Source organism: Dipodomys spectabilis, unplaced genomic scaffold, assembly GCF_019054845.1.
Source record: "Dipodomys spectabilis isolate Male_0828 unplaced genomic scaffold, ASM1905484v1 ptg000043l, whole genome shotgun sequence".
Taxonomy (NCBI): Eukaryota; Metazoa; Chordata; class Mammalia; order Rodentia; family Heteromyidae; genus Dipodomys; species Dipodomys spectabilis.
Window position 1 is genome coordinate 26,146,263 of NW_024870720.1, and position 27,506 is coordinate 26,173,768.

The 27,506-nt window shown below is 34.9% G+C and overlaps 1 protein-coding gene across 1 annotated transcript; it reads left to right on the forward strand.

The window, feature by feature from the left end:
• Nucleotides 1–1,150: 1,150 nt before the first annotated feature.
• On the forward strand, nt 1,151–26,250 carry Odam (odontogenic, ameloblast associated). Its single transcript, XM_042678380.1, has 10 exons — nt 1,151–1,201; nt 1,289–1,330; nt 1,843–1,890; nt 2,406–2,639; nt 3,034–3,081; nt 5,514–5,618; nt 6,274–6,321; nt 7,071–7,142; nt 7,745–7,906; nt 26,038–26,250. Exons 1-10 carry the CDS (start codon nt 1,151–1,153, stop codon nt 26,248–26,250), a joined length of 1,023 nt encoding a protein of 340 aa, XP_042534314.1.
• The last annotated feature ends 1,256 nt before the right edge of the window (nt 26,251–27,506 follow it).

Consider the following 27,506-nt stretch of genomic DNA (forward strand, 5'->3'; position numbering starts at 1 on the left):
TTATTTTTAATTCGTATCTATGCCTCTGTCTCATAAGTCTGTATTTTACTCACAAAATAAAATAATGGCTTATTTACTGTTGAATTTAATAAAGACCTCCATAATTCAAGTGTCGACTTTAAAGAAGATCAAAGGAACAGAATAAAATATATCAGAAGAGTTAGTCATAACCAAGGAAAAGCCAGAAGTGGTTACAAGAAAACATTCCTCAGGGGGTAATTTAACAACATTACTAAAGGTGTGGAAACCCTAATCATCCAGATAATGAGGAGAGGGGTGATTAGCTAAGTCATTGTCTGAAACCCACTGAATCACTGGCCCTTTTGAAAAATGATTGGTCCTTTTTTTCTAAAGATGGGTTTTAAATTTTAAGAGAAGTTCTGAGTAGCATCTGAGAGAGAAAGAACACAGAGCTTTCATGATCCTAGATTTCTTAAGCCTGAGAATAAGGTAAGATATCAAACACTTGCTTTCATAATTTTAAGAAATAACTGGCTAAACTGCAAGATAGACTATCAAGGCCACCCGAAATGTTTGTGTAAGGCCTATGAATTGATTGGAAATACGGAAAAAAACTTACATATTGAAGGCAAATGATATTATATGTCTATGAGATATGCTATATTAATTTTATAATCCATGTCCCTAAATTAGAAAAATATTGTCTGTTGATGCATATAACATTTATTAATATCATCAGGCTTTACATAAAAATTACCTATTTTAGATCTTTGTAACAGTACTTTTTCAATGCAGATTCTAAAGTCATTTACATAATAAGAACCCAACCCAGTTAGCTGGCCCCAATCATGGACTTCCTGTGACCTGCGGGGTACAAGGGTGAGCGGTCTTATTCTCTACCCCTTTCAATGATACTGGATTCCACTCGATGAGCCTATTGGTCAAGCAAACAATTTTGGATTCAATAAACAGCTTCTCTGAGAGAAAATAGAGTTACAAATATTCATATGTATACATTTATTTAAATCTTAGGATGTAAATAAATACTGATTTTTTTTTCCTCAATGGCTCTGATTGACAATACTTCCGAAATATTTTTGACCATGTCTTTGGTTATGATTTTTTTAAAGCTAAGTATCTTTTTTAAAGCTAAGTATCACATCTTATTTTCTAGGTATATTATCTGAAAATGAAAGCTCTAATTCTTCTTGGACTCCTGGGGGCCACACTGTCAGCTCCAGTATGTGATTTCTCAATACTCTTCATTTCATCATGAAAACCTGTAATAATCCATTCTCTGATCATTTTCTTTCTTTATTCCTTCTAGCTTATTCCACAGCGTCTTATGTCTGCCAGCAACAGCCATGAGGTTAGTTTAAATAATTAAACCAATCCAATCTACTTTTAAATGAAAATACAGTTGGAAGAGCAAAAAAGCTTTCACCTCGTGTAGCTTGAACCTTAGCCACTGGCTCTTACACACGTCCAAACCAACTCTAAGCTTCATATGTTTGCTCTGTACAACTTCTAAAACATCATTTTCCACCATCTGCTTTTTTAATTGTAAGTTCTATAAAGCCAGAGACAATATCTATATTTTTGTTCTAGTCTAACAGAGATGTACATCAGTATATAGAAGTATAAAATATATGTACTGTCAGAGTAAAATTGTGCAATCACATACACAGCAAGGGTGGTACTGCTAAATCCTAACCTGCTTTCATAACTTCTAATCATTGGTATTTAATAAGCATTATGGGAAAGGATTATACAAAGTGGATCAGCCACCTCTGACGTATGCTGCATTAATGGTACACTATGTTCTTCATCACTTTAGCCTGTGTAACTAATCTAATTTTCACATTATATTTCCTCTTTCAGTTACTTCTGAACCTCAATAATGGTCAACTTCTGCCACTACAGCTACAGGTATCTCTGCCATCATGATCAGTTCAGGAGGATATTCTTAACTGCTCCATTCTTACAGCATTTTGTATAAGAACAAGATATAGCCTCACACTATTTCTGAAATCTTAAGTTTCAACGTGATAAATTTGTCCTACATGCACTGATGATTTATTTGAAGACTGAGTAAAAAACTATAATCAAAACTTTTTCTTGATAAGTAGTAGGCTTCCCACAACAATGAGATAGTTAAATTAACTATTTCACACAAAATCATATTCAGTAAACCGGTGAGGTGTGGGAAGAGACAAAAACAAAATTTGAAAGCAGCCTAGCAATGACAGAAATTATGTTCTTTTATCACTCTTATTCTGCCTGGTAAGAATTTACCACTGTGTATGGCTCATGATGAATCAGGATACTGTCCTTTTTTATTAAGGAGCACTAAAAAAAATGTTGGTTTGAGTTTTTTTTCTGTTGAGAATGATTTAAATTATGATTAGCATGAAAAGAAAATTCTTTCTTTTGTTTCCTACTAGGGTCCATTTAATTCTTGGATTCCTCCCTTCTCTGGTATTCTACCACAGCAACAACAGGCTCCAATTGCAGGACGCCCCCAATTCCCACTGTCAATTCTAGATGGGTTCGCAGGACTGTTTCCAAATCAAATACCTTTCCCAAGACCAGTGAGTTTTGTCCAAGGAGCCCAGGCAGGCCAGCTGGACCCCTCACAGCCTCAAACACCATCGCAGACCCAACAGGGTCCCAATCATGTAAGTCTCTTCCATGTTGTGGTCTCGGGGAGAGGAAACTGTACGTTGAATGCAAAAATGAATATGAGTCAGCTTCGATCCAGGACAAAATTATTCTCTAATATGTAACTACAGTCATTGAAAACTTTCACCTATTGTCTGATTTTTTTACATGAAAAATGCTATTCAAATTAGCTATTCTAGAATCCAAAGGGTTAATATTCCTTTGGGACCATATATTTAGGATAACTTTGTCTAATGCATTACATTCATGATACTTTATATAATAGCTGACCTTTTATGGAAGTTTATTAGTGTAAATAATAAAGTTATATGTCTTACGTTTTTGAAAAGCAGCTTGGAAATTTTAGATAACAAATTTAGGTATAAAATTCTTGTATGATTTTTTTGGCAGATGATTCCCTATATAGTTTCCTTTAAAATGCCTCAAGAACAAACACAGGTAAATGAAAATAATTCGTGTGACTACTTACACTTTCTTTGCTTCTTTTAACTCTACCACTGTAGAGCTCTTGATAGCCATATAGCACTCATTACTCTCTACATACTACCATTGCTGGGCTGGCATCAGTTTGTTGATATGAGGCCCACTTACGTCCTTAAGAAAAGGTAAATGACTAGAGTCTCAAGGACTTTTCAGTCTCCAGACATTGCCATTCTGAGAATGAAGTGCTTGCTGATACTCAGCATGTCACCTATGCATCTAAGGGCTGTCACTGGGGAACAACTCAACAGAAATATCATGGGCTGACTTTGGACAATCTTAAATTTTGTCAGCAGGTGACAGATTGCTAGCTCTCATATAGTGGGACTATAAAAACTCATACCCATTAAATTAATAATATATGAATACTAATAATATATGAGTAGATGTAGAAATAAGACACAGTTGACATTATTTGGCAGTTATAAAACATTCCTAACTTCCTGTATGTGGTATTTTCTATTTGAGTCCATATTATAATTGAATAGTGATAATTTCCATTACAAAGGAGAGTTACTTTAAAAGTAGATGTAAACTAGTAAGATTATTATATAAACGGGAAAATCTGTCAGTTTCAGTATAATCAGTTTTATAATATCCCAAATTCACACAAAGAAGGCTATAGACAGATTGTATTATTCACTAGTTTAGTATTAATCTTCTCATAAAAAGTTATACCACTTAGTTCTTCTATAATTATGCAATTTTGTTTCAACCGCACCGTCATTACAAAACAAAACTTGTTTCTAGACATTATCTCATTGTATACCCTTAAGTATTTAAAGCATTATGTGTCAGGTAGAATTGCTTCATTTTAGGAATCAGGAAACGTTCTTAATTAAGATTAAATTCCTAATCCTAATGAAATAGTTGGGTGAGACAATATAAGTCTCCACCCTTTTTCTAACCACTAAACCATTGGCTCTCCACCTAGGATTTACATCAAATCCTCTGACGGTGATTTTCAAATTACAAATGTCTGAACTCTTTACACAGCCTAGTAAATCAAAACCCTACAATTAGATGACAAATGTGACTATCTTCCAAAATGCTCAATAGGTATTTTTGATTACTAAGGTGGATTAAGAATCATTGTAGGAAATATATTCCTTCTGGAAATAGGGTTGCTTTTGATGTTTTTTAATTCTCAAGGCTAATATAATCACTTAATGATACAAAGAAATAAAACACCATTCAAATATGTGTGTGTGTGTGTGTGTGTGTATATATATGTATATATATGTATATATATATATATATATACATATACTATGATCCTCATTTTCTACAACACATATGTACTATGATCCTCATTTTCTATAAACGTATCAGATACATAACAATGCCAACCCATGATAACTGGGTGATGGCAATTATGTTATTTAGTTATTTATGGGTATTTTCCAGTATTCTAAAATGCTTATGAGCCAGGCACCGGTGGCTCACGTCTATAATCCTATCTACTCAGGAGGTTGAGATCTGGTGATTGCTGTTGAAAGTCAGCCTGAGCAGAAAAGTCCATGAGACCCTTATTTTGAATAAACTACTCAGAAAAAGACAGAAATAGTGCTGTGTCCCAAGTGTTAGAGCACTATCTTTGAGCAAAAAGAAGCTCAGGGACAGTAACCAGGCCCAGAATTCAAGCCCCAGAACTGGCACACACAAAAAATGCAAATAGTCTCCATTAATAAAGTAGAAGTTCTTCTTTTTTTTTTTTTGGTCAGTCGTGGGGTTTGAACTCTGGGCCTGGGTACTGTCCCCGCTCTCTTCAACTCAAGGCAAGGCTCTACAGCTTGAGCCACAACACCACTTCTTGTTTTCTAGTGGTTTATTGGTGATAAGAGTCTCCAGGACTTTCCTGCCCGGGATGGCTTTGAACCACAATCCTCAGATCTCAGCCTTCTGAGTAGCTAGGATTACAGGAGTGAGCCACTGGCACCCAGCTTGGAAATTATTATTCTTAAGAATTTAAAAAATAACTTTCACATTCATTATACCTATCCTGCTTAAAATACTTGTATATGTATATATATATATATATATATATATATATATATATACATATTTATATGGAAAATGCTAGACATACTATCCTCCATTTTGGTACTTGCAAATTAATTTATTTATAAAGTCTCCAAAATATTTTAAATACTTCTTTTACTTATTTGCATCCTAGGTTTCCTAAATTGTTTAACAAAATAATGTCCACTATCATGCAGAATACAGGTTGCTTGTAAAGTTTGAGAAGGGTTGTTTATCCACTCTTCTATGCATATTTCATAATATTAAGCTACTATACAGAAAACATTTATAAGATAATATTGACATAGAAAAAAGCATGACTAGTACTTCTCTAATGGAATAACATATGTTTCTCTCTTAACAAATAGATGTTTCAGTACTACCCAGCTTACATGATCCTGCCTTGGGACCAGGCTCAACAAGTAGTCACTCAATCACCCCAACAAACAGGGCAGCAGCAATTTGAGGAGCAGGTACTACAAGAGCTTAATTTTAATCTAACTACTTTCAACTGAAAGTAGAGAAAATAATGTAATTTACAAGATAAAATGGTAACTGAGTATATTTAGTGCTAATACTCAATAATTTGACCTGGCAGATATATGAGGATGTAATGCTTTCTCCTAAAAATCATTTGCATAGACTTATCATACTCCCAGTCTAGATTTTAAGTGATAAGCTTATTGAATGGACACTAATAGAATCAGAGCCAAAGCTAAATCACTTCTGAATATTAATCCCTCAGGATCTATCCTTATATGTATTTGTGTGTGTGTGTGTGTGTACTTATTACTAAAAGTTAAAAAAAAGCCAAATGTAATAGCTATCTATCTTCATAAAAGATAGCTTTGATCACTAGACCTTAGATACAATTAGATTTTGATACATTGAACTTTATAAATCTACAGTGGATTTTTAGAACTATAATATAAATTCAAGAGTCTCAGAAATGGTTCTAGAAGGAATCTTGATAATTTAATGAAAAATTTTTACCAACTAAAATGTGTGAACTTTTAAAAAAAAAAGCACTTAACTAATGTGAGAGATATGTAAATTTAAGAAATCTTTTTTCACAAATATATGACTAAATAGGGTAAACATAACACTTTTCTTCAAAATATCTGACAGATACCATTCTATACCCCATTTGGCTATGTTCCTCAGCAAGTTGAACCTGTGAGTAAATGCCTAGTTTCTATTTTTTTTTAATCTTTTGAAATTACCTACATAATTGTATATTCAGTCCATGAGTAGCTTTCAAAGACCACCAAGACAGCAATGTTAGTTGAACAAAGTTTTGATATTGCTAAATAACTTTAAAAAACACAAAGGGACTCTGCAGAAATCTTAATAGGAAGGTATTAGAGTGGCTTTTCACAGGATCTGTGCTTGTGTTAGCATAATGGGAAAGGAGTACAAAGACATGGTGGATATATAGTAGATATTATCAAGTATGTAAATATCATAGGAACTCTTACCATGAAGGAAAGAGAATGAGTCAGGACAAAGGCTCTAATTAGTGAAGCATCCACAACCACTAATATTAGCCAGGGTGTCAGGGTATTTATGAGACCTTACATGGTGTCTACGCTCTATATGAGATTATTTGTCTAACTTTTTCAGGTGTAATGACAATTGTCCCTTAGGTCAGAGTTGAGTATCAGGGTTATTTATGCTAAATCAGGAAACATGAAGGACTAGCAACAAATGTTAGGAAGCAGAGCTTACAGAACTGAAGCACAGTTGCATAGGTAGCCAGATCCCTCCTACTAGGATTTGTTTTTCTCTTGTCAAATCTAAACTCTTGTTTTTGCTTATAAGAAAATAATTTAAGAAGTTGACGAGTGTTTGACATTTGGGGGAGCAAAGGACAATATGTTTATCTAACACGAATTTAGATGCCTTTAAATTTCCTATTCTTTCAGGGTGTACAAGGAGGACAGCAGCAATTATCTTTTGACACATTCTTGGGTACAGCTCCTGAAACTGTGGGGATGGTAAGATTCCTCACAACACTTTGCTAGCAGCTAGAAATCAACATCTGCATGTTCCTTCCCTGGTGCTCATTTAAATGTAACCTTCCTTATTCTTCCATCAATAATTCCTGCTTCTTTCTCCTTAGTTTTTTGCTAGTCAAGATTCATGACACTCAGTTCCTCTGATTTTTATTGAGGAATCTCTACTAAGAATTTTAAACATCTTTGTTGAAAAGCAGGTATGAAGCTGGGTGTTAGTGGCTTACACCTATAGTCAAGAGACTGATATCTGAGGATTTATAGTTTAAAGCCAGTCCTGGCAACAAAGATGATGACAGTCTTATCTCCTACTAACCTCCAAAAATCTAGAAATGGGGCTAGGGCTCAAATGGTAAAGTAGTATCCTTGAGCAATAAAGTTAAGACAATACCCAGGTCCTGAGTTCAAGCCCCATATTGGTAAAAAACAGAATTGCTTCTTTTCTAAAATTAGCTTTAAATCTAAAAAAATAAAGCCACTAGTTTCTTAAATATATACTTGTTTTGCATGTCAGTCCTGTCACTTTATATTCTCCCCAGTTTTGACCTTGGACTTAAACCTGTTTTCATTCTCATTCCCTATAGCCAGCTGAAGGAGGAGTACCATATTTACAAAACGAAGTAATAAGCTTTAGGCATGAGAGTGCAGGAGTTCTCATACCGTCAACTACACAAAAACCCAGCACCACCGATTCTTTTACTGCCACTAAAGACCCAACTCTTGCCCGGCTGCTTCCAGAAGAGAAGGTAGAATAAATCAAAGAGGCATTTTATGGAAAGAACTGTTGTCTAATGAAAATTATAAATTTAGAACTTAATTCAAAAGATTCTGTTATTGTAAACATAATAATGCACCTAATGAAATAATGTGATATATATATATATAGATAGATAGATAGATAGATAGATACATACATATAGTGTTAACCTTGGGGAAAAGAGTCAATAATTATTTTTGATAGAAAAATATTCATCACAGTAAAATTTAACTTTAATGCAAGCTTCTCATGACTGATCTTTTCTCACTAGGCCAAGACTGACAGCCATAGAGAACCATAAGCTTCTGTCTTAGCCATTAGGAGGGTTTGGTAAGTATTTGTCAAAGTCAAAGATTAAGTAAGTGCTATGACAATTCATACAAGCTAGCAGAACTAATAAATTGTTATAAAAATGATTACAAATAAAGAAACTACTGTTTTTATCTACCTACAAAGGATAATAACTCTGAGATGCCAAAAAAATTTAAATGAAATTAACTTTTCAGAGCCATATATACCATTCTGTGCAGCATCAGCTGTGACAAAAGCTCAATGTCTTATGTTCCTATGGAATACATTCTACATCGTTTCCCTTTGCAAACCAAACATTGTAATAACATCAACATCTCCATAAGCTTGAAATAAAATAAACTCTCAGAATAATATATAAATTGCACAATGACAAAGGAATGTCATATGTAATGACCTGTATATCAAACGTACCTTGATTGTTGCCTGTCTAAATGAGCCTTCTTGGCTGTTGAAGCTACAGTAGGCAGGCTCAGTGATATTAAACAAAAGGGAACAGAAGGGAACAATTTGACCTGAAGGTTAAACTAAACAATAAAAGCTTTATATTTTTCTCTGCTGTATGTTAGCCTCTTCTGAATTTTAAGTTTATGAAATAGATTATTCAACATTCTTTTATGAAGATAATATATTTTCAGTCTAACAAGGAGACAGAGATTGCAGAGACATATACTAAGCAACTGCAACAGGAGTAAACAGTATCAAAGCTTCTTGAGAGAAGTCATCTCTCTAATGTCTACTTTGTACAAAAAAAGTCAATTCAAGCTATATAATCAGAAATACTGGTTCCAATACAGTGTGACCTTTGCTCAAAGAGAAATCTGTGCCAGTCTTTTTCATTCTAAACTTATTGGAGCTATTATGGTGACTATATCTGTTGAGTAAACAGAAAGAAAGATTTTCTATTTTATAGTAAGAAATTATAGAATTCTCAGAAAATTATAGAATTATATAGAAAATTATAAACTAGAAAATATTACACAAAATAGTCTATTGGTACTAAAATGCTCTTCTACTTTAATTTTCAGAGAAAAGAATGTCTTGGTGCCTTGGATATCTTTTACATTGTTGCTTCTTCAAAGCTAATAGCAGCCTTTGCTCTTCTCTGAGTTTGTCTTCACTTAAAAGTAATAGCATACTCTTCAAATTGTAATAGAAAAATGATGCAATATGTTGTAAGTTCTTTTTCACCAACTTAAATTTCTTTTCAAAGAATTAATCATGGTATAATCTAAAACAGAACAACACTAAAAAAGGCTACTATCATTATGCTGTTGGATATTTGTATTAATAAAGGATTCCTCTACAAAATTGTCTCATCTCTGATGATCCACAATCAATGGATTGTGGATGAGTGTGATGTTGGGGACTGATGAACTAGAATATGTACCTATTTTCATATATCATCATCTCATTTTTCATTCAATTTGAAGGCAGGGAAGGTGGCTTAGTGGTAGAGTGCTTGTTTCGCATGCATGAGGCCTGGGTTCGATTCCTCAGTACCACATAAGCAGAAAAAGCCGGAAGTGGCACTGTAGCTCAAGTGGTAGAGTGGTAACCTTGAGCTGAAGAGCTGAGGGACAGCGCCCAGGTCCCACAACTGACAAAAAGAAAGACAGGAAAGACGGGGGAGAGGGGGGGTGGGGAAAGAAAGAAAGAAAGAAAGAGAGAAAGAAAGGAAGGAAGGAAGGAAGGAAGGAAGGAAAGAAAATCAGTTTGACTGATTTTGTAATGGAGATTCTCAACGCAACACAGCTACAAAAATGACTACCTTCACCCAAAAGAATGAACCCCAGGAAGATACATGTTTGTTTTGAGATGTAGCATTCTATAGAGAATAGAGCACAAATGTTGCAATTCATCAGATTTAGCCTTGATGAACTTTTTAGACTGAAAAAAGGCCTAGAGAAGTAGACAGAGATGGCTCAACATGAGCACAGGTTTTATTCAGGGAAAGAAAACCTGGAGAGGAGGGTCTCCAACCCACCACTACTTACAGACTGGCTTTAATGGTTGATCAAGGGAAAAGTATTAAAAGCGCTCTTTAGATGGGATTTTCTTTTGTCATTTTTCTGTGTGATAGATTGCTCATGGAAAATAAGGATGTATTTCTGTGCCTGGCCAGAGGGCATGAGCAGATGAGGATTGTGTACCCTAAGGAAGAAAGAGTGAAGATGGTAGAATTTTCTATATGGCCAGCTACAATTGGTGCCAAGCAACTCTAAAACTGAACTCTCAAAGCTGAATCTGCATTCTCTCAGGCAAAAAAACTTAAGGAATCCTTACTCAGCTTTCAAATATTACCTCATGAACTTCTGAATTTACAGTGGTGTTTCTTATCATTTAGATGGCACTTTAGCTCAGTAGCCAAACACCCATACAACATGCTTAAGTCTACAGTGCCACTCATGAAAACAAAACTAATGCTTAAGTCTCACCATTCATGAGAGGAAAACTAGTTGCAAAAGGCAACCCACTAACAGACTAACCACTAGGAAAAAAAATAGTAGTAACCAATTGAAAACAATCACTCCAATAAGGTTAGAGAAATAAAAAAGGACCAAAGATAATGCTGTTTGTAATACAAAAACAGTAGCAAGAAAATGAGAATACTCATATGTAGCTTTAGCGAAACAGAAATAAAAAGAAAAGAAATAGAAGGGAATTAAGAGAAAAGAATGGAATGGAATTAAAGGATAGAGCTCCAAGCTAAAGCTAAAAGCGGAGTGAGAAAAAAAGAAAAGTGGCAACCAACTAACTAAAAGCAATAAATATCAAGAAGTGCAGAGGAAAAGATTAGAAAGAAGAGCTGATCTAATTGGAGGCAAAACGAATAAAAATTATGGAGGATGAGATGAAGTTGGAGGAATCAAAATCAATATTGAATGTGTGTCTACAATTCCAGCAACTAGAGAAATTAGGGCAGGGAGTCTGCATTCCATAAGTCAGCAGATCATAAGCTCTCTGTTGTCAGGTCACAGTTGCTGGTGCCTTCAAATGTCTGCTCCTTTTATAGAGAAGCCTACACAGAAGAACTCTAAGAACATACACTTCCTTTCAGGTCTCTGACTTTCTGAAACTCAACTCCTGTTTCTCCTGTTAATTAATAGTCACCCCTTCCTGTTGCTTTATGTAGATTCTCTGCTTGACTAGATAGAAAGGTTCCTCAAAAGATCCACATAGAGCTCCCCTATGACCCAGCAATCCCATTTTTGGGCATTTATCTAAATGATCACAAACAAGACCATACTAAAGCTACCAGCACGACTATGTTTATTGCAGCATTATTTACCATAGCTAAGATATGGAACCAACCCAGATGCCCCTCAGTAGATGAATAGATCAAGAAAATGTGGTATATATACACAATGGAATTCTATGCCTCCATCAGAAAGAATGACATTGCCCCATTTGCTAAGAAATGGAAAGACTTGAAAAAAATTATAAGTGAAGTAATCCAGGCCCAAAGAAACTTAGGTCCCATGGTTTCCCTTATTTGCAATATCTAGTATATGTCTGAGTCAAGCAGAAAAGATCAGATAAGTTGATGTTAGGGAAATGACCCTAAGATATGTATTCAAATGTTTTTTTTTTTTTCTTTCAGGTGATTGTTTCTGACACATTTATAAGATTATTTCTTTGTTGCTTTGTATGTCCCTCCTCCATGGTATAACCCCTGCTTTCACTGCATTTGAGGTTGGTATAATTTGTGGAGTGGAAGAGAAAACGCAAATCATTTAAATAGGGATACAGGTGGATCCATTGCAACAATGAGATGTACAAGTCGTTATGTGGAAAAACGAACTTTACAACTTTGGTGGGTGGGGGGAGAAGGATTGGGTGGAGGGCGGGGGGGAGGATGGAAGGGGGAAACCAAGGAGGAGGCTACAATGCTTGATAAGAAATGTACTCATTATCTTGCCCATGTAATTGTAACCCCTCTGTACAGTATTTTCACAGTAAAAAAAAAAAAAAAGTGATTCCCACTCACCAATATGTCTTGAAACTGTTTCCCTCAACAGTTTTGAGTCAATGTCTTTCCTAGATCAACTCTAAGTGGATAAGTAACTGAACTAGAACCCTAACAGATTAGCACCCTACTTTATTAACAGACCCTCCAAATTTTATCTGCTTACACAGAATGATCACTCGAAAATAGAAGCCTAAAGGGTTGGGGATATGGCTTAGTGGTAGAGTGCTTGCCAAGCACGCATGAGGCCCTGGGTTCGATTCCTCAGTACCACATAAACAGAAAAAAACAGAAGTGGTGCTGTGGCTCAAATGGTAGAGTGCTAGCCTTGAGCAGAATATAAAGGACAGCACCTAGGCCCTGAATTCAAGCCCATGACCAACCCCCCAAAATAGATAGATAGATAGATAGATAGATAGATAGATAGATAGATAGATAGATAGATAGATAGATAGATAGATAGATAGATAGATAGATAGATAGATAGATAGATTGATTGATTGATTGATTGATTGATTGATTGATTGATAGATACCTAATTAAGGTGTTTCTCCTGCTCAGAATCATTCAATACCTTTCAATTCATCTCTGTTTAAAGAGATGAATTTCAGACTCCTTTACTTGGTTTAAAAGTTCATCACATGACCTTGGTGATATTTTCACCATTCATCCCTTGACCTGTGCACTCTAGCCAAAGTAAATCCCTTTATATTCTGTGGGATATTTGTCTATCTCTGATCTCTGAACCTTCACTCCGTCACCTCTGTCCAAATATTGTGCTGCCTAACTAATCTCCTTCATTTGGCTAATGCCTTAATCCTAGTCCTTACTTCCGTGTATTTTTGTAGGACCTGTACTTCCTCAACCATCTCACAAATAAAATCTATTGGTACTTTTTAGTTAGCTTGTTCTAATAAAACATAAGCTCATGGAAAGCACAAATATGGACAATGTCTTCCCTGATTACACACAGTGTCTGGCATGCAACCCAAACACAATCAATGCTGAATAAATTACTGAATGTAACCTAATCAACATCCAGAATTGTATAACTTAAAAGAAAAAGGCCAACAGCTGAGCTGTCCTATTACATAATTCTGCCAAATGATAAAACATAAAAATGTGATCAATATGTCTTATACACCACAACAAAGTCTAGTAAACATTTTGCAAATTTGCTATACTATACCTTAAAAATGAAAATGCTGAGGTTGGTATGGCTCAATTAGTTGAACCCCAGCCAGTGAGTGAAAGCATCAGTTTAAGTTCTAGAGTTGGATCCCAAAAAAGAAAGTATTAATATTTCCCATCTAAGATATTCATTTAGAATAAACATGGCTGATTCCAAAATTTCCTTTAATCCAATCAAAATATAGCATGTTTTAAAATTATTTATTTCAAATTCTGATAGAATGCTATATTATATGGTAACACTTTGTTCAAAGAAGTCTGAATATAAGTTCTTATAAAATAAAAACAATTTAAGAATAAGATTATGAAATGGTTCAGAATTTCTACAACCATGTTGAATTCTTAAGTAGCTAATTCCCTAATTCATTTCATTTCAGGTTTCTGACGTTGTAGTTCGGAGCTAAGTCTGAATTCCAGTTACACAGTTTATTGCAAATATAATCTTAGATGCTTAACTCTCTAAGCCCATCTTCTTCATCTGTAAAATAGAGACAATTTTATAGTTAAATCCATAGACCTGTAAAAAATGTGTTTACATGTGTATATGTATGAGTATACATATAATATGTAAAGAATTTGTCAGTATTTGATTCATTTGGTAATGCTACTTTAAAATATAAAGCAACATAATTTTCTAATTATAGGCTTTAGAACAATTACAACATTTGTTAAATGCAGAAATTTTCTTATAGCTTGATGATTTAAAGAGGCAAAATCCTTGACATTCTGAACTATGAACATAGAAATTAAATATATGTCTGAAGTAAACTATCTGTTCAAGTACAAACCCTTCACTATCTACATACTGTCTTATTCAAAGTACCATTTTGCTACAAGTACTGATTTTTTTCCTCTGTGGCAAACAGGAAAAATTATGGTATTTTTAACACTGAATAATTTGGGTAGTTATATTTATCTTTAAATATTAAATCTGCTAATGGGGAAGGTTATAGTTAAGACCAGGATGCATGATTCTGCAAGCCATTTCTCAAGCTTTTGCAAAAAGAGATACATGTATCTATGGGAAGGGAAATGTCCCTTCTCAGAAAAATCCCAGGGAAATTGTTCACAGAGCTTTGTGTAACACAGCACAAGTACTATAAACTGTGTTTTATTTCAAAATATTTAGATTTTTTTCAAACACTTTAGAAAAAATTATAGCCTATAGGAAAGTCTTTACACTAGATAATTATAACATGCATGGTATTTATATGTGTTATATTTGCCGGGAAAAAAAAGAAGTTTTAAAATAAATTGTATAGGCTACTTATAATACTAATCAAGATGGCCATTTCTAGCACTTAAACCATGTGAAATATATAAAATTGTTAATAAAATACAATAAATTCAAACTATACTGATAGAATCATATTTCATGAGTGTGAGGAATATTAAGTACAATCAATAGGCCTTCTCAGCCTTTGACCTTTGGGCTTCAAGCTATGGTAAAATTGATAAAGCCATGAAGGATAGGGGTTAGCAGTGGACACAGATTGTCTGGCATTAGCTCTGGGCTTCATACTATACCCAAGCACAAGAACTTTACAACTTCTCCCTTTACTAACTGGAAGGCAAATGGCGAAGGAAATGAAGAACTGACTCAGAACATTGGTGTACAAGATTCTAATTCTTTTTCAGGATTTCACAGCCAGTTAATTTATTTCTAGGTGAATAGAAAATATTTGGAGAAGTCTCAAAGAGAATGCACGGATTAAGTTTCCTCCATTCTTATACAGAAAATGTACCAGAGCTCTCTTTTGTGTTTTTATTGGTATTGCAAAGGTGGCGTACAGACGGGTTACAGTTATATAAGTCAGGTAAAGAGTACATTTCTTTTGGAACAATACCACCCCTTCCCTCCCTCTCCCACTGTTTTTCCCTCCCATCCCCACCCACAAGCTGTATAGTTCATTTTCAACATAGTGTTTAAGAATATCATGATGCATTTGCCCACCCTTTGTCCCACCATTTCTGTGGCTCCTTTACCCTCCTAAAAATAGATAAAAGAACAGAGACAAGGAAAAGGGAAAACGAAAGCAGCAACAAAGAAGAATAAAACCTCTCGTTTCAATTCCCTGGTGTTCATTTTGATAAATATTATTTTATGTGATCAGATACACATAGTTATTGTGCCTTTGTGATCATCCCCATAGAAGATCTTCCTCCAGTCTCACTTTGTGTAAATGTTTAGAGACCTGTATAATTTATTATGTCCCAGCCTACCAGCACAACCACATTCATTGTAGCATTATGTACCATAACCAAGGCATGGGATCCAACCAGATGCCCCTCCATGGATGAATTAATCAAGAAAATGTTGTGTATATATTCACAATGAAATTCTACTCATCCATCAGAATGATGTACCATTCATAAGGAAAGACTTAGAAAAAAAATTATATTAAGTGAAGTAAGCCAAACCCAAAGAAACATAGATTGCATAGTTTCCCTCATTTGTAGTAATGAGAATGTGCCTATAAAACTATAAATAAACACAGGGGATAAGGAAAAAGACAGCATTTTTAAATATAAAAATACTACTGCTTCTTTAAAAATTAAAATCCTCAATATTGCATATACAGGCTTAGTAAAGGTTTGATTTTTTATGGTTTTTCATTTAAAGGAGATATAAGGACCTTAAAAGTATGCATGTATTGAATGAGTACAAATTTCTCAAGCTTTAATACATTTTTGTTCTCATTGAACTAAGAGTCAGTTAACCCAGTCACAGATCCATCTCACAATATGGTTTACTATGTGTATTTCTCTACCACTAAGTCTAATCCCTAATGATACTAGGGCTAAACTAATCTGATGATATCAGCGCTTTTTTGTTTAATTCATTGCCAAACTTTCCCACTAGCTATTCTTCTTCCTGTACCACCCAGTCTGAGTATTATAGTGCAAAGGGCATAGGAAGAAAATCTAGCAAGTCCCTTGGCTACACAAAAGTCTCATTTGGCACACCTCAACCTGTGGTCACCCAATTGCTTCCTAAATATGTGCAGCTATGGATGTTTGTGACCATTAGAAAGTTTTTCTTATAAAGTATTTAATAACTTAACATATTAATATTTATTTCTTCCATCTAAGTGATCGCTTTCCTATGACAACCTGTCCAATCTCTTTCATAGAAGTCATTCAAACTCCTTCTTTTCAGGTAGACATCCTAAATGTCCTTTCAAGGAAATACTTTTTCTTCCATAAACAAAAGAGCTGAAGACTGGCCAAAGGGAATTTGAGCTTTTATACTATTAGATAAGGCTTAACTATTAAAAACAATTTCTAAAATATGAAAAAATATTCCATACATTTATTCTAAGGCCAAGAATACATTGCATCACCTCAAATAAATATATTGATCCATTTTTCCACATTCATATAAAAATAGTGTCATGAAGTATTATATACTTTGCTGGCAAGCTCTATTATGGCAACATTCACATTTTCCTACAAAGAAGTCTTTTTTGGGGGGGAGAGGGAAGGAACTAAAGAGTGAAGACCAGATTTGGAAACTTAAAAATTTAGAGTAGGCTGGTTTTGACAAATTCATCAGACACCTAAATGAAAGAGTTGTAACTAAAAGCATAGTTTGTAAAGCCAGAAGTAGATTCTACTTAGCAGTGCAGGAGTTTATTTTAGTATGATAGGGAAAACAGAAAACAAGACCAAGTTGCTAATAGATTTTAAGCTATTATATTCTAGGCTTCTAGAATGTGAATAGTCATTGCCATTAAATGCCAAAATATGTAACTTAACAAGAAAGACAAAAGGATTTACGGTTTTCAAAATTAAATGGTACTAGGTGCAGGTGGTTCACATTTATAGTCTTAGCTACTCAGGAGTCTGAGATCTGAGGATCAAGGTATAAAGTCAGCCAGAACAGGCAAATCTGAGATTCTTGCCTCCTGTTTATCAGCAAAAAAAACTGAAAATGAAGATGCGGCTCAAGTGGTAGAGCACCAGATATGAGTGAAAATTACTAAGTGAGAACACAAGGCCAAGAACTCAAGGCTCAATATTTACACACACACACACACACACACACAAAGGTGATTAGCAACTTTGATTGATTCAGGATAAGTAAAAGAAACTTAAGCACGAATTTTAGAAAATATATAGTATAATACACACGTGTCTATGTACATTTTTATATTTAAGGCACTTACATTTGTGCGTGATAAGCTTTAAATATAAAAGATTCATTGTATATGCCACAAAATGAAGAAAAGTGAGGGAGGAGTAGATCAAAGGAGGTGAGAATATGGAAGAGGGTGACACTGATTAAGATGCATTGTGTTCATAAACTGCTTTGTTAAATGGAACCTCTATTGTGCAACTAAATCTTTGAAAAAAATTACAAAGGGAACCACAAAAGGAAGTGCTCAGCAGTCATTCAACCAAGTTTCCATGAAACTGCTAATATCAGTTATTCCCAATTTCAACATAGGGATAACTGGTGGTTCAACAAAGTAGTAACTAATCCTAAGGGAGCAGCCTTCAAGCCACAGATTTCTCAGACCATTGGACTTTTACGTATATAAAGTAGCTGCAGCCTTCAGTCAATCAGCTACCATCTCTGAGAACATCATCAGAGAGAAGGAGGAAAGTGGAAAATGTTCAGGTAAGAAGAGTCTTAAATATTATTGAAAGCTAAGATTATAAACCTTTTCTTTAATATATATCTTTACATATTTATTTAAATACGCATCTTGTATAAACTGTCCAAATTAAAAATATTGAGCCTTTTATGTAACGTTTTCTTAAATTTGTAAACTTAGCAATTAGAAAGTCATTTGGAGTATTGATTTGACAATGTTTCTTAAAATAGCTATTCTCTTATAGTAAGGCACAAAGTGACCATAAAGAAATTTTTGCAGCAGTAGGGTGTTGATATGATGGGGAGTTCATAGAGGCTTCTAATACTTCAGTCTCTTCATCTTGAATTTTATATAACTTGAATGAGCAAAGGTAATACAGATTTTCAGGGATACTATAAGCATAAACAATGTCAGATTCATTTGTGGTATCATGTTTTATATTTTCTATGTACAGAGAATCGTATTCCATTGTATGTCATGTTCATAGAATATGAACATAGAAAGTAGTCTGGGTGTGTATGTGTGTGTGCAATATTTATTATTAATTTTCTATACTGGAAATCTGCCTTAAGAATTCTAAGCTTAATAGAAATTTTAAGTTCACATCTTAAAATAAACATCATTTGTTATTTTTTATTTAAATTCTGGTCAATATGATTAGAAATATAAACAGTACAAAACTTTGCCATGTTTCATTTCACACTTATTCTCATTCATAAATAAATAAGAAACATAAAATAGTGATGATGAATTTTTCCCAGGATATCCATTCATCATCTCAAAGTCATAATGGTATAAAAAATTGACAACTTCCTTGATGTAAATCATTAACTGTATAATTTGTTGGCCAGTAACAGTTAATTTAAAGTCCATAAAACAGAATGCTAAAATAATGTCCAAGTTCAAGAATCCAAGTTCAAGAATCATCTATCAAGAATTACTTTATAAGTAAACTAAAATGACTAACTTCAAGAAAATCCACTACTTAATGCTTTTCCCAGACTCCCTATGTATTCTCTAATAGTACTGCAAACAGACCATGACAAAGAGGAAAAATAATAACTACTGAGACATATCACAGACAAAAATCAGCAATTATTGGAGATCAAATAATTTATAACTTTGTATTATATTCATGACAAAATATTTTAAAATAAAATTTAAAACTCTGCTTTATTAGTAATACAATCATTGAGTTAATCTTTAGCTCAGTTTTCTCAAATATTTATTTGAAAACATGGTAACTGATACACAATATGTCTAAAATTAAAATTAAAATAGAGCTAAATGGTTTGGAAATGTCCTTTCCCAAATACCTAAAATAGATTCTCCTAAGTAGCACTGTAGAGGGAGAAAAGGAGGACTCAGATTCTGTCACCTACATTAATTTTAAGGATATTGTTATTTGTTGTTTTGAGCCTCCTAAATCACTAAATAATTGCTTGCGCCAAAACACCATCCTTTGTACAAATGAATGTTCTACTTCATTAAAGAACTCTTATCACCAATTATATAATAGGTGATGATATGTGAATGTAAATAATTTATGTGATGATTGTAAATTTGTGGAGCATCTTTGATTTTATCTTCATTAAACCATATTATCTGTTAATAGGTTGATAACCTAATATTGCAAATGACTGCACGAGGTCAAGGGGTTGTTACATAATATACTAGACTTGTACCTTCTGATTTTATGTTAACATTTTAGTTTTTCTACTGACTTCTAGGATGTTTCTGAATAAGATGAAAGCTTTCTTCCTGATCACTACCATCTTGGCAGTAACTGCTGGATTCCCAGTGAGTATTCATACTTGCACACTAAAACATTTATGAACTAATCTTCTAATTTATGAACCATGGTGTTGCTTTTCCTCTGGATACACTTTACCCTATGAAGATACCTAAAACCTGACCCTTAACATTGCATTCCAGGAAATATTTTCAATTATGTACTGTTAAGTGCCATAATTAATTCCTATACAGCTTTGGTGCAACGGTGATTTTAAGCCATTTAACATACATGTCAACATTTTCCAAAATAGTCTTTATAATATGTCCAGGCTAATTAAATTCCATATTTAAAAGAAATAGGTGTTATATCTTTATATATCTTATATCTTTATCTGAATGAATTAAAATAATTTTACTGTTTGGCCTTTAGGTCTCTCAAGACCAAGAACGAGAAAAAAGAAGTGTAAGTAACTTTCCCTCTTTTTTTAACATATAAGCTCTCTATGAGAAATATTTAGCTACAGTTAAAAGTAATTCATTACTTTATGATTCATAAGGATTATTGCCAATGACTTTCCAAATATATTGTTTTTAAATAATAACCCCATAAGTAAGTGTAGTAGGAGGGAATCTATCTCATGGCATGCTGTTAGTGATTTTTACAAACTACAAAAATAAGTTATGCCTAACTTAGGAACAACTGGGTGAGAAGATACTTTCATCTACGGTTGCTTGAAGAGTAATTAAAGTAATTATTCCTTTTTATTATTTCATTTTTTCAGTCAGTTATCTCTTTATGTCTCTAACGGTTGTTAATATCTTAACTTTCTCCTATTTATAACTATGGCCACCTAAAGTTCGAGGAAAACATTTTGTTCATAAGTAAATATCCCCACAATAAACCAATCTATTCTATTTACAATTAAAAAAAGTAATCCATTTTTCAAACTTCCAAACCTCCATAAAGATTCTTATAGAATTTCGGGATGAACACTACAGGGTTAGACTTGAGAACTCTGCCCTCTCTTTGTATGTGTTGGTTATTCTTTTTGTATCTCTGACCACAATAACTGAGAGAACAATTTAAGGAACAAATTGTTTATTTTAGTCCATGGTTTCCAAGGATTCAGTCCACCATGGTGGGGACAGCACTGCAGAGCTGGACATCTTATGTCATAGAAGCCAGGAAGTAGAGATACGGGATGGGAAATGAGGACCAAAGACAAGATACAGCCCCCCAGGACGGTTCCCAGTAACCCACACCATCTTCTTATTCCAAACCTCCTAATGTTTTCACTGCCTCCCCAGAAGCTTGCATATTGAAACCATAACCTTTCACCCCAACCCCCAGTTTCACAGTCATCTTACAATGCAAAATTCATTTATTCCATCTCCAACGCTCCTCATAGTCTAAACAATGTCAGCATTGCTCAATAGTCCAAATTCAAAGAATCCTCTGAGACTCAAGACAAAACAGCTGGGATCCCCTAAAAAATGAATTATATACTTCTAATAACTTCTAATATGCAATGGCACAAAGCAAACATTCCTATTCAAACGGGAAGAATGGGGAATAGAAAGGAGGGAAAACAGCAAACCTAGACAAAAATCCAGCAGAGTAAACATACTGTAGCTATATGTCCAGCATCAAGCACATGTGGTTATCTCCAATGAACTTGGGCAGCCCAATCTCTAATAGCCTTGCTTTTTGCAGCCCACATGACCACTATTTTAGGCCCTACTTGTTGCATATGGGTTTTCCTGACATATCCAGCAGCCTGAACCCTCCACTGCAACAAAGGTTTCACCCATAGAGCGTCACCTATTGACCTCTAAGAGGATGCCTGCAGGGACTCTGACCATGTCACATATTTATTGCTACATCTATCAGGTTTTCCTTGGAAATCTAAGTGGAAGACTAGATGACTCCGGTAACTCCTGCATTTTGCATACCTACAAGGCCAGCATAGTGGGAATGATGCCAAAGTCGGCATCAGCTCAAGTGGTAGCTAGGCTCCCTTAGACCTTAGCTGCAGTGATCTCTGAGTGCTTGAATGGCTGAACTTGAAACACTTCCCTAACCATCTCTATGTGGGCAAGTTGCCACCAAGTTCTTTTCTTCAAAGTCTTTTAAATATATTAAATCCTTTACATCCTTCACTCTGTGATGAGTACAACATCCAGCTGTTTCCGAGGAGGAATATTTCTTATTGTCCTGATACAAAGCATGTGGCTTGTTTCTGATGACCCTACTCTCTTAAACAATCATACCCTCCTTGCCCACAAGTGCAAAGGAAGAACTTTTCTGACCAAACTGTTTTTCAATCTCTTTAGCTTTGCTTTTTGCTTACAGCTCTCACTGAAGATTTGCCTAAAGTCAGCTAGCAATAACTATGCCACAGTCTAAAAGTGGGGCTGCTTTGAAACTTTCCTTGATCAGATTAATCAGCCTATCACCTTTAATTCGAGCCTCTCACCAAGTTTTATGGCATGGACAAATCATAGACAAGTTTGCTGCTACTATGTAGTCCATTCCTTACCTTCCATCTGAAACCTCAACAGCACAGTCTTTACTGCCCACATTCTTATCAGCATTATGGTCTTTTGAGCTTCAATCAGAATTTCCCATTAAGCTCTTCTGACAGCATGCTAGGGCTTCTCCAGCACAAAGTTTTCCAAATTATTCCCACAAGCCAGGTCCAAAGAATCTTGAATCACATTGTCAGATAGTCGGCAACATTTCAATTTCTTGGTTCCAATTTTCTGTGTAAGTCAGCATTTTTCTAGCCATGACCAAGAGTAGGTTTAAGGAAGAAAAATATGTTAGCTCACAGTTACATTAGTTTTAATTTCTCATAGTGGAGAGGACATGGCAAAATAATGCCACACCATGGAAACTGGAAAACAGAGAGAAAGGAGAAAGACAAGATATAACCCTCTACTCACCCCACAGGCCCAAGGGAATTCTCTCCCGGGACCTTTGGCCTTTAGCTCAGTGCTACCTCCTAATATTCCTACCATTTACCAAAATATCACCACCAACCGGGGAATCGACATTCAATGCATGAGCCTGTGGGGAGTATTGCATAGCCCAATCATAGCATTTATAAAGGGAAATATCTTCACATCTCATGCAGCAATTCTATCAAGGTTTGAACATAAATTATTCTTTTGATGACTAAGTTACAAAACTTTTGATAGAGACATTTAACCTCATAAAGATACATAGATTCTCACTTATTTACTGGGCAGTTGTTTCTTGGAGGATTTGTTGTTGGGGGATTTAATTTTTGAGTTCCAAGTCTATTTTAGATATGACACCCTTGTCCATAGAATGGCTAGTGAAGATCTTCTCCCAATCTGTGGGCTTTCTATTGATCTTGCTAGCTATGTCCTTTGCCACGCAGAAGCTCTGCAATTTCATGCAATCCCATTTGTCCAACCTTTCTTTGATTGGTTAAATTTAGGCCTGTGCCAAGGAGACCTAGGGTTTCTCCTATTCCATCCTGTAATGTTTTCAGAGTGTCTGCTTTGACTCCGAGGTCTTTGATCCATTTGGAGTTGATTCTGGTGCAGGGTGATACATAAGGATCTAGCTTTAGTTTTCTACAAGTGATCAATCAATTGTGCCAGCACCATTTACTGAAGAGGCTGTGTTTCTTTCTTTTTTTTTTTCTGGGTCCAGTCGTGGAGCCTGAACTCTGGGCCTGGGCGCTGTCCCTCAGCTCTTCAGCTTAAGGCTAGCGCTCTACCACTTGAGCCACAGCGCCATTTCTGGCTTTTTTTTCTTTTTGCTTATGTGGTGCTGAGGAATCGAACCCAGGGCCTCATGCATGCAAGGCAAGCGCTCTACCACTGAGCCACCTTACCAGCCCCAAGGCTGTCTTTCTAAAGACTTAAAGAGAAACTGCTCCAAAGAGGAAAGAAGGATGGCCAATAGACACATGAAGAAATGCTCAACCTCTCTAGCCATAAAAGAAATGCAAATAAAAACAACATTGAGATACCAGCTAACCCCAGTTAGAATGGCTATAATCAAGAACTCTAAAAACAGCAGACTTGGAAAAAAATTATATTAAGTGAAGTAAGCCAGGCCCAAAGAAACATAGGTCCCATGGTTTCCCTTATTTGCAATAACTAGTATATGTCTGAGATAAGCAGAAAAGGTCAGGTAAATTGATGTTAGGCAAAATGAGCCCCAAGATAAGGATTCAATTTTTTTTCTTTCTTGCAATTGTTTCTAACATATTTATAAGATGACTTCTTTGTTGCTTTGTATGTACCTCCCTCATGGTATAACCCCTGCTTTCACTGTATCTAATGTTGGTATAATTTGTGTAGGGGAAGGGAAAAAACAAATAGTTTAAATAGGAATACAGGTAGACCCATTGCAACAATGAGATGTACAAATCGTTATGTCAAAAAATGAACTTTACAACTGTGGGGGGTAGGGGGAACAGGGGGAGGGGGAAGATAGGAAGCGATGGGAAGAGGAAATAAAGGAGGGTGCAAAAATGCTTGATAAGAAATGTACTCATTATCTTGTCCATTTAATTGTAACCCCTCTGTATGGTATTTTCAGAATTAAAAAAAAAGAAAAAAATTATCTTAAAAAAATATACATAGATTCTCTTTCTCCAACACTACCTTAGAATTATTAAGCCTGGCTCAAAGATAGTTAAAAAATGAAACAAGAATTAACAGATATGGATGTGTTAAGTCTCTTTTCATTGCTATAACAAATGTCTGCAAAAAAATCAAGTTGAAAAGACTAAGGGTATTACAATTGCTCACAGTTTTCAACATGTCAGTCCATAAACAAGTGGCCCCATTGTTTGGGGACTGTGACACAATACATAGGAAGCATGTTTCACAGATGGCAAAGACCAGCATTCCACAGTCACCTTCTAGTACACACTTGACCAAAAACTTCCTACCAAACTCATCTCTTCAAGGCTTCCCCCACCTTACAAAAGCATCAAGCTGAGGAGCAAGTCTTTAATATATGGGTCTTTAGTACATTCAAAGTCCCAAATCGAATAACAGACTAGCTTTATTTTGGTCTGAAGAGGTAACAAAAAAAAAGACAGTTTAAGAAAGGGATAGTAGGGAAAACAAAGGAGGAGGCAACAATGCTTGATAAGAAATATACTCATCTTCCCCATGTAATTATAACCCCTCTGTACAGTATTTTCACAATAAAAAAAGAAAAGAATTAAAAAGAAATGATATTTTAAAAGATAGTCTTGTTTATAGGTATGTTTAAATTTGTGGTGATTCTGTTTACCTGAAAAGCATGCTTCGGAGGCCAAAACTATCATCCAAGTATTAAATATACAGAAATTGACCAATCTATGCACAGATAATAGAGCAGTAGAGGGGAAAAAGGTGAAATTCAAAGAGAAAGCATTTGGGTAAAGATCTTATATAAATACAAAATTAGAACTACTATGGATCTTAAGGTACTCTCATCTTTATAGTTGTCAAAGAGATTAACAGAAAGTTTTTACTTTGAAAATTAAAAATCCAGAAACATGGATTTATGCAATTCAATTTGAAAATTTAGGCAAATTAAATCTCTATTCATTGTACATATAGAAAAGGTAAATATTTTAGATCTTTTAAACTTTCTTCTTAAAAATAAAAGTACATATTTTTAAATATGTTTTTTATTGTAAAAATACTGTACAGAGGGGTTGCAGTTACATGAGCAAGGTAATGAGTACATTTCTTATCAAGCATTGTTGCCTCCTCCTTTGTTTTTCCCCTACCATCCCTGCCCTCCCACCTCCACAACTACACTCCCCCTCCCCTTTCCTCCCTCCCCACCTAAATTGTAAAGTTCGTTTTTCAACATAGTGTCTTGTACATCTCATTGTTAAAATGGGTCAACCTGTATCCCTATTTAAGCTTTTTGTTTTTTCCCTTCCCCTCCCCAAGCTAGAGAAGTGTATATACAAGATGCAGGGCACTGACATCAAATATAGTGAATCAGAATGTATACAGTGGGGGAGTAACATACAAAGAAACAAAAAAATCACATGGTACATTATAAATATGTTAGGAACAATAGCAAGAAAGAAAAAAACCACTTTTATCCCTATCTTGGGGTTCATTTCACTTATATGAATATAGCTTTTGACCTTTTCTGCTTGTCCCAGACATATTCTAGTTATTACAAATAAGGGAAACCATGGGACCTATGTTTCTTTGGGGCCCATATTTAAAAAAACAAACAAAACAAAAAAAAGTTTTTATCTTCTTTGTGAAGGATAAAAAAAAAGCCTTTTTTTTTTCTTTTCTTTCTTTTGACAGATCAGCGATAGTGATGAATTACCTTCACGCTTCTATGGGTTCCCTAACCAATTTCAACCTGGCTTCTATCCACCTGGTGTATATCCACCTGGAATATATCCACCTGGCCTCTACCCACAATTCCTAATTCAAAGATATCCATGGCTTAGATATTACTTTTATCCTATCCCAATACCTGTGTCTGGCTCTACACCTTCCCCTAATAATGGATAAACAACAAAGAAAAGCCACACTACAATTTAAGGTGAAATAAGTGGTAAGTATTTACAAAACCTTTATCCCTATTATGTTCCCATTTGATTCAGTTTTTTTCTTGGGTAGAAAATCTTGGCCATTCCATGAAAAGATACAAATATGTGACTCTTATGATCCATTCATGGCTGGTTAAATACCACATTTGCTGTGGATTTATTAGAAAAGAAATGTTTTTCTATTACATTAAAATGTATTTTAATTAAAATACTTTTGCCAAATATCTCTGAAATTTTTAGCTATTAGCAACATCTATTCATTGACTGAATTAGAGATGCAAGGAAGGTAAAACTTCAATTAAATTAATAAACTTGTGGGCCTATAGTCTAAAGTAGATTTTATCCTACTCCTTAGGAAATCCTGTGATATTTTGTATTACTAAAACCTCAAAACTGCCTTTTGAGTGTGACATTATAATAATATCCTAAAGGCTGCCTGTTCTACCTGATAGAAACCTTGTTATAGCAACATAACAAAAATAAAGCGAAGAGTCTGCCATTTATTAGATGGATTGAGAGAAAGTAGACTATACTATAATTTAAATTAGGATTTATAGGATTGTTTTAGAGCGCTGAAAACACTTTTAAGCTAACACCTACTACTAAAGCTCTGTCTTCTATATTAGGTAAGTCTTCTTGAGTAGAAAGTTTCCAATCTTTTTTCTTTCTTTTCTTTTTTTTTTCTTTCTTTTGTGTGTGTGTGGGGGGGGGGGGGTGCTATTACTTGGGCTTGAATTCAAGAACTTCAGCTCGAGCCAGTGGCTCATGCCTGTAATCCTAGCTACTCAGGAGACTGAGATCTGAGGAGCGCAGTTCAAAGCCAGCCAGGGCAGGAGAGACCGTGAGACTCCTATCTCCAATAAACCACCAGAAAACCAGAAGTGGCGCTGTGGCTCAAGTGGTAGAGCGCTTGCCTTGAGCTGAAGAGCTGAGGGACAGCGCCCAGGCCCAGAGTTCAAGCCCCAGCTCCTCACATTTTTCACTTGAGACTGGATCTACTATTTAAAGCAACAAGTCTCAGATTTTAATTTGCCTGAGCTGGCTTTAAAACTAAATCCTCAGATCTTAGCTTCCTGAGTAGCTAGAACTACAGATGTGAGCTACTAGTATAGCTGGCAAGATTACAGTCCTCTAATATATATATATATTCATGCCAGTATTTGCAATTAAATGTAAAAAGTTCACAAATTCTCTTTTAAAATTACCTATTTTAGATTA

Coding starts and splice junctions, on each gene's coding strand:
- Odam (XM_042678380.1), top strand. CDS start 1,151: ATGAAAGCTCTAATTCTTCTTGGACTCCTGGGGGCCACACTGTCAGCT. Junction 1,331..1,842: donor CTGCCAGCAACAGCCATGAG/GTTAGTTTAAAT, acceptor TTCCTCTTTCAG/TTACTTCTGAACCTCAATAA. Junction 3,082..5,513: donor TGCCTCAAGAACAAACACAG/GTAAATGAAAAT, acceptor CTTAACAAATAG/ATGTTTCAGTACTACCCAGC.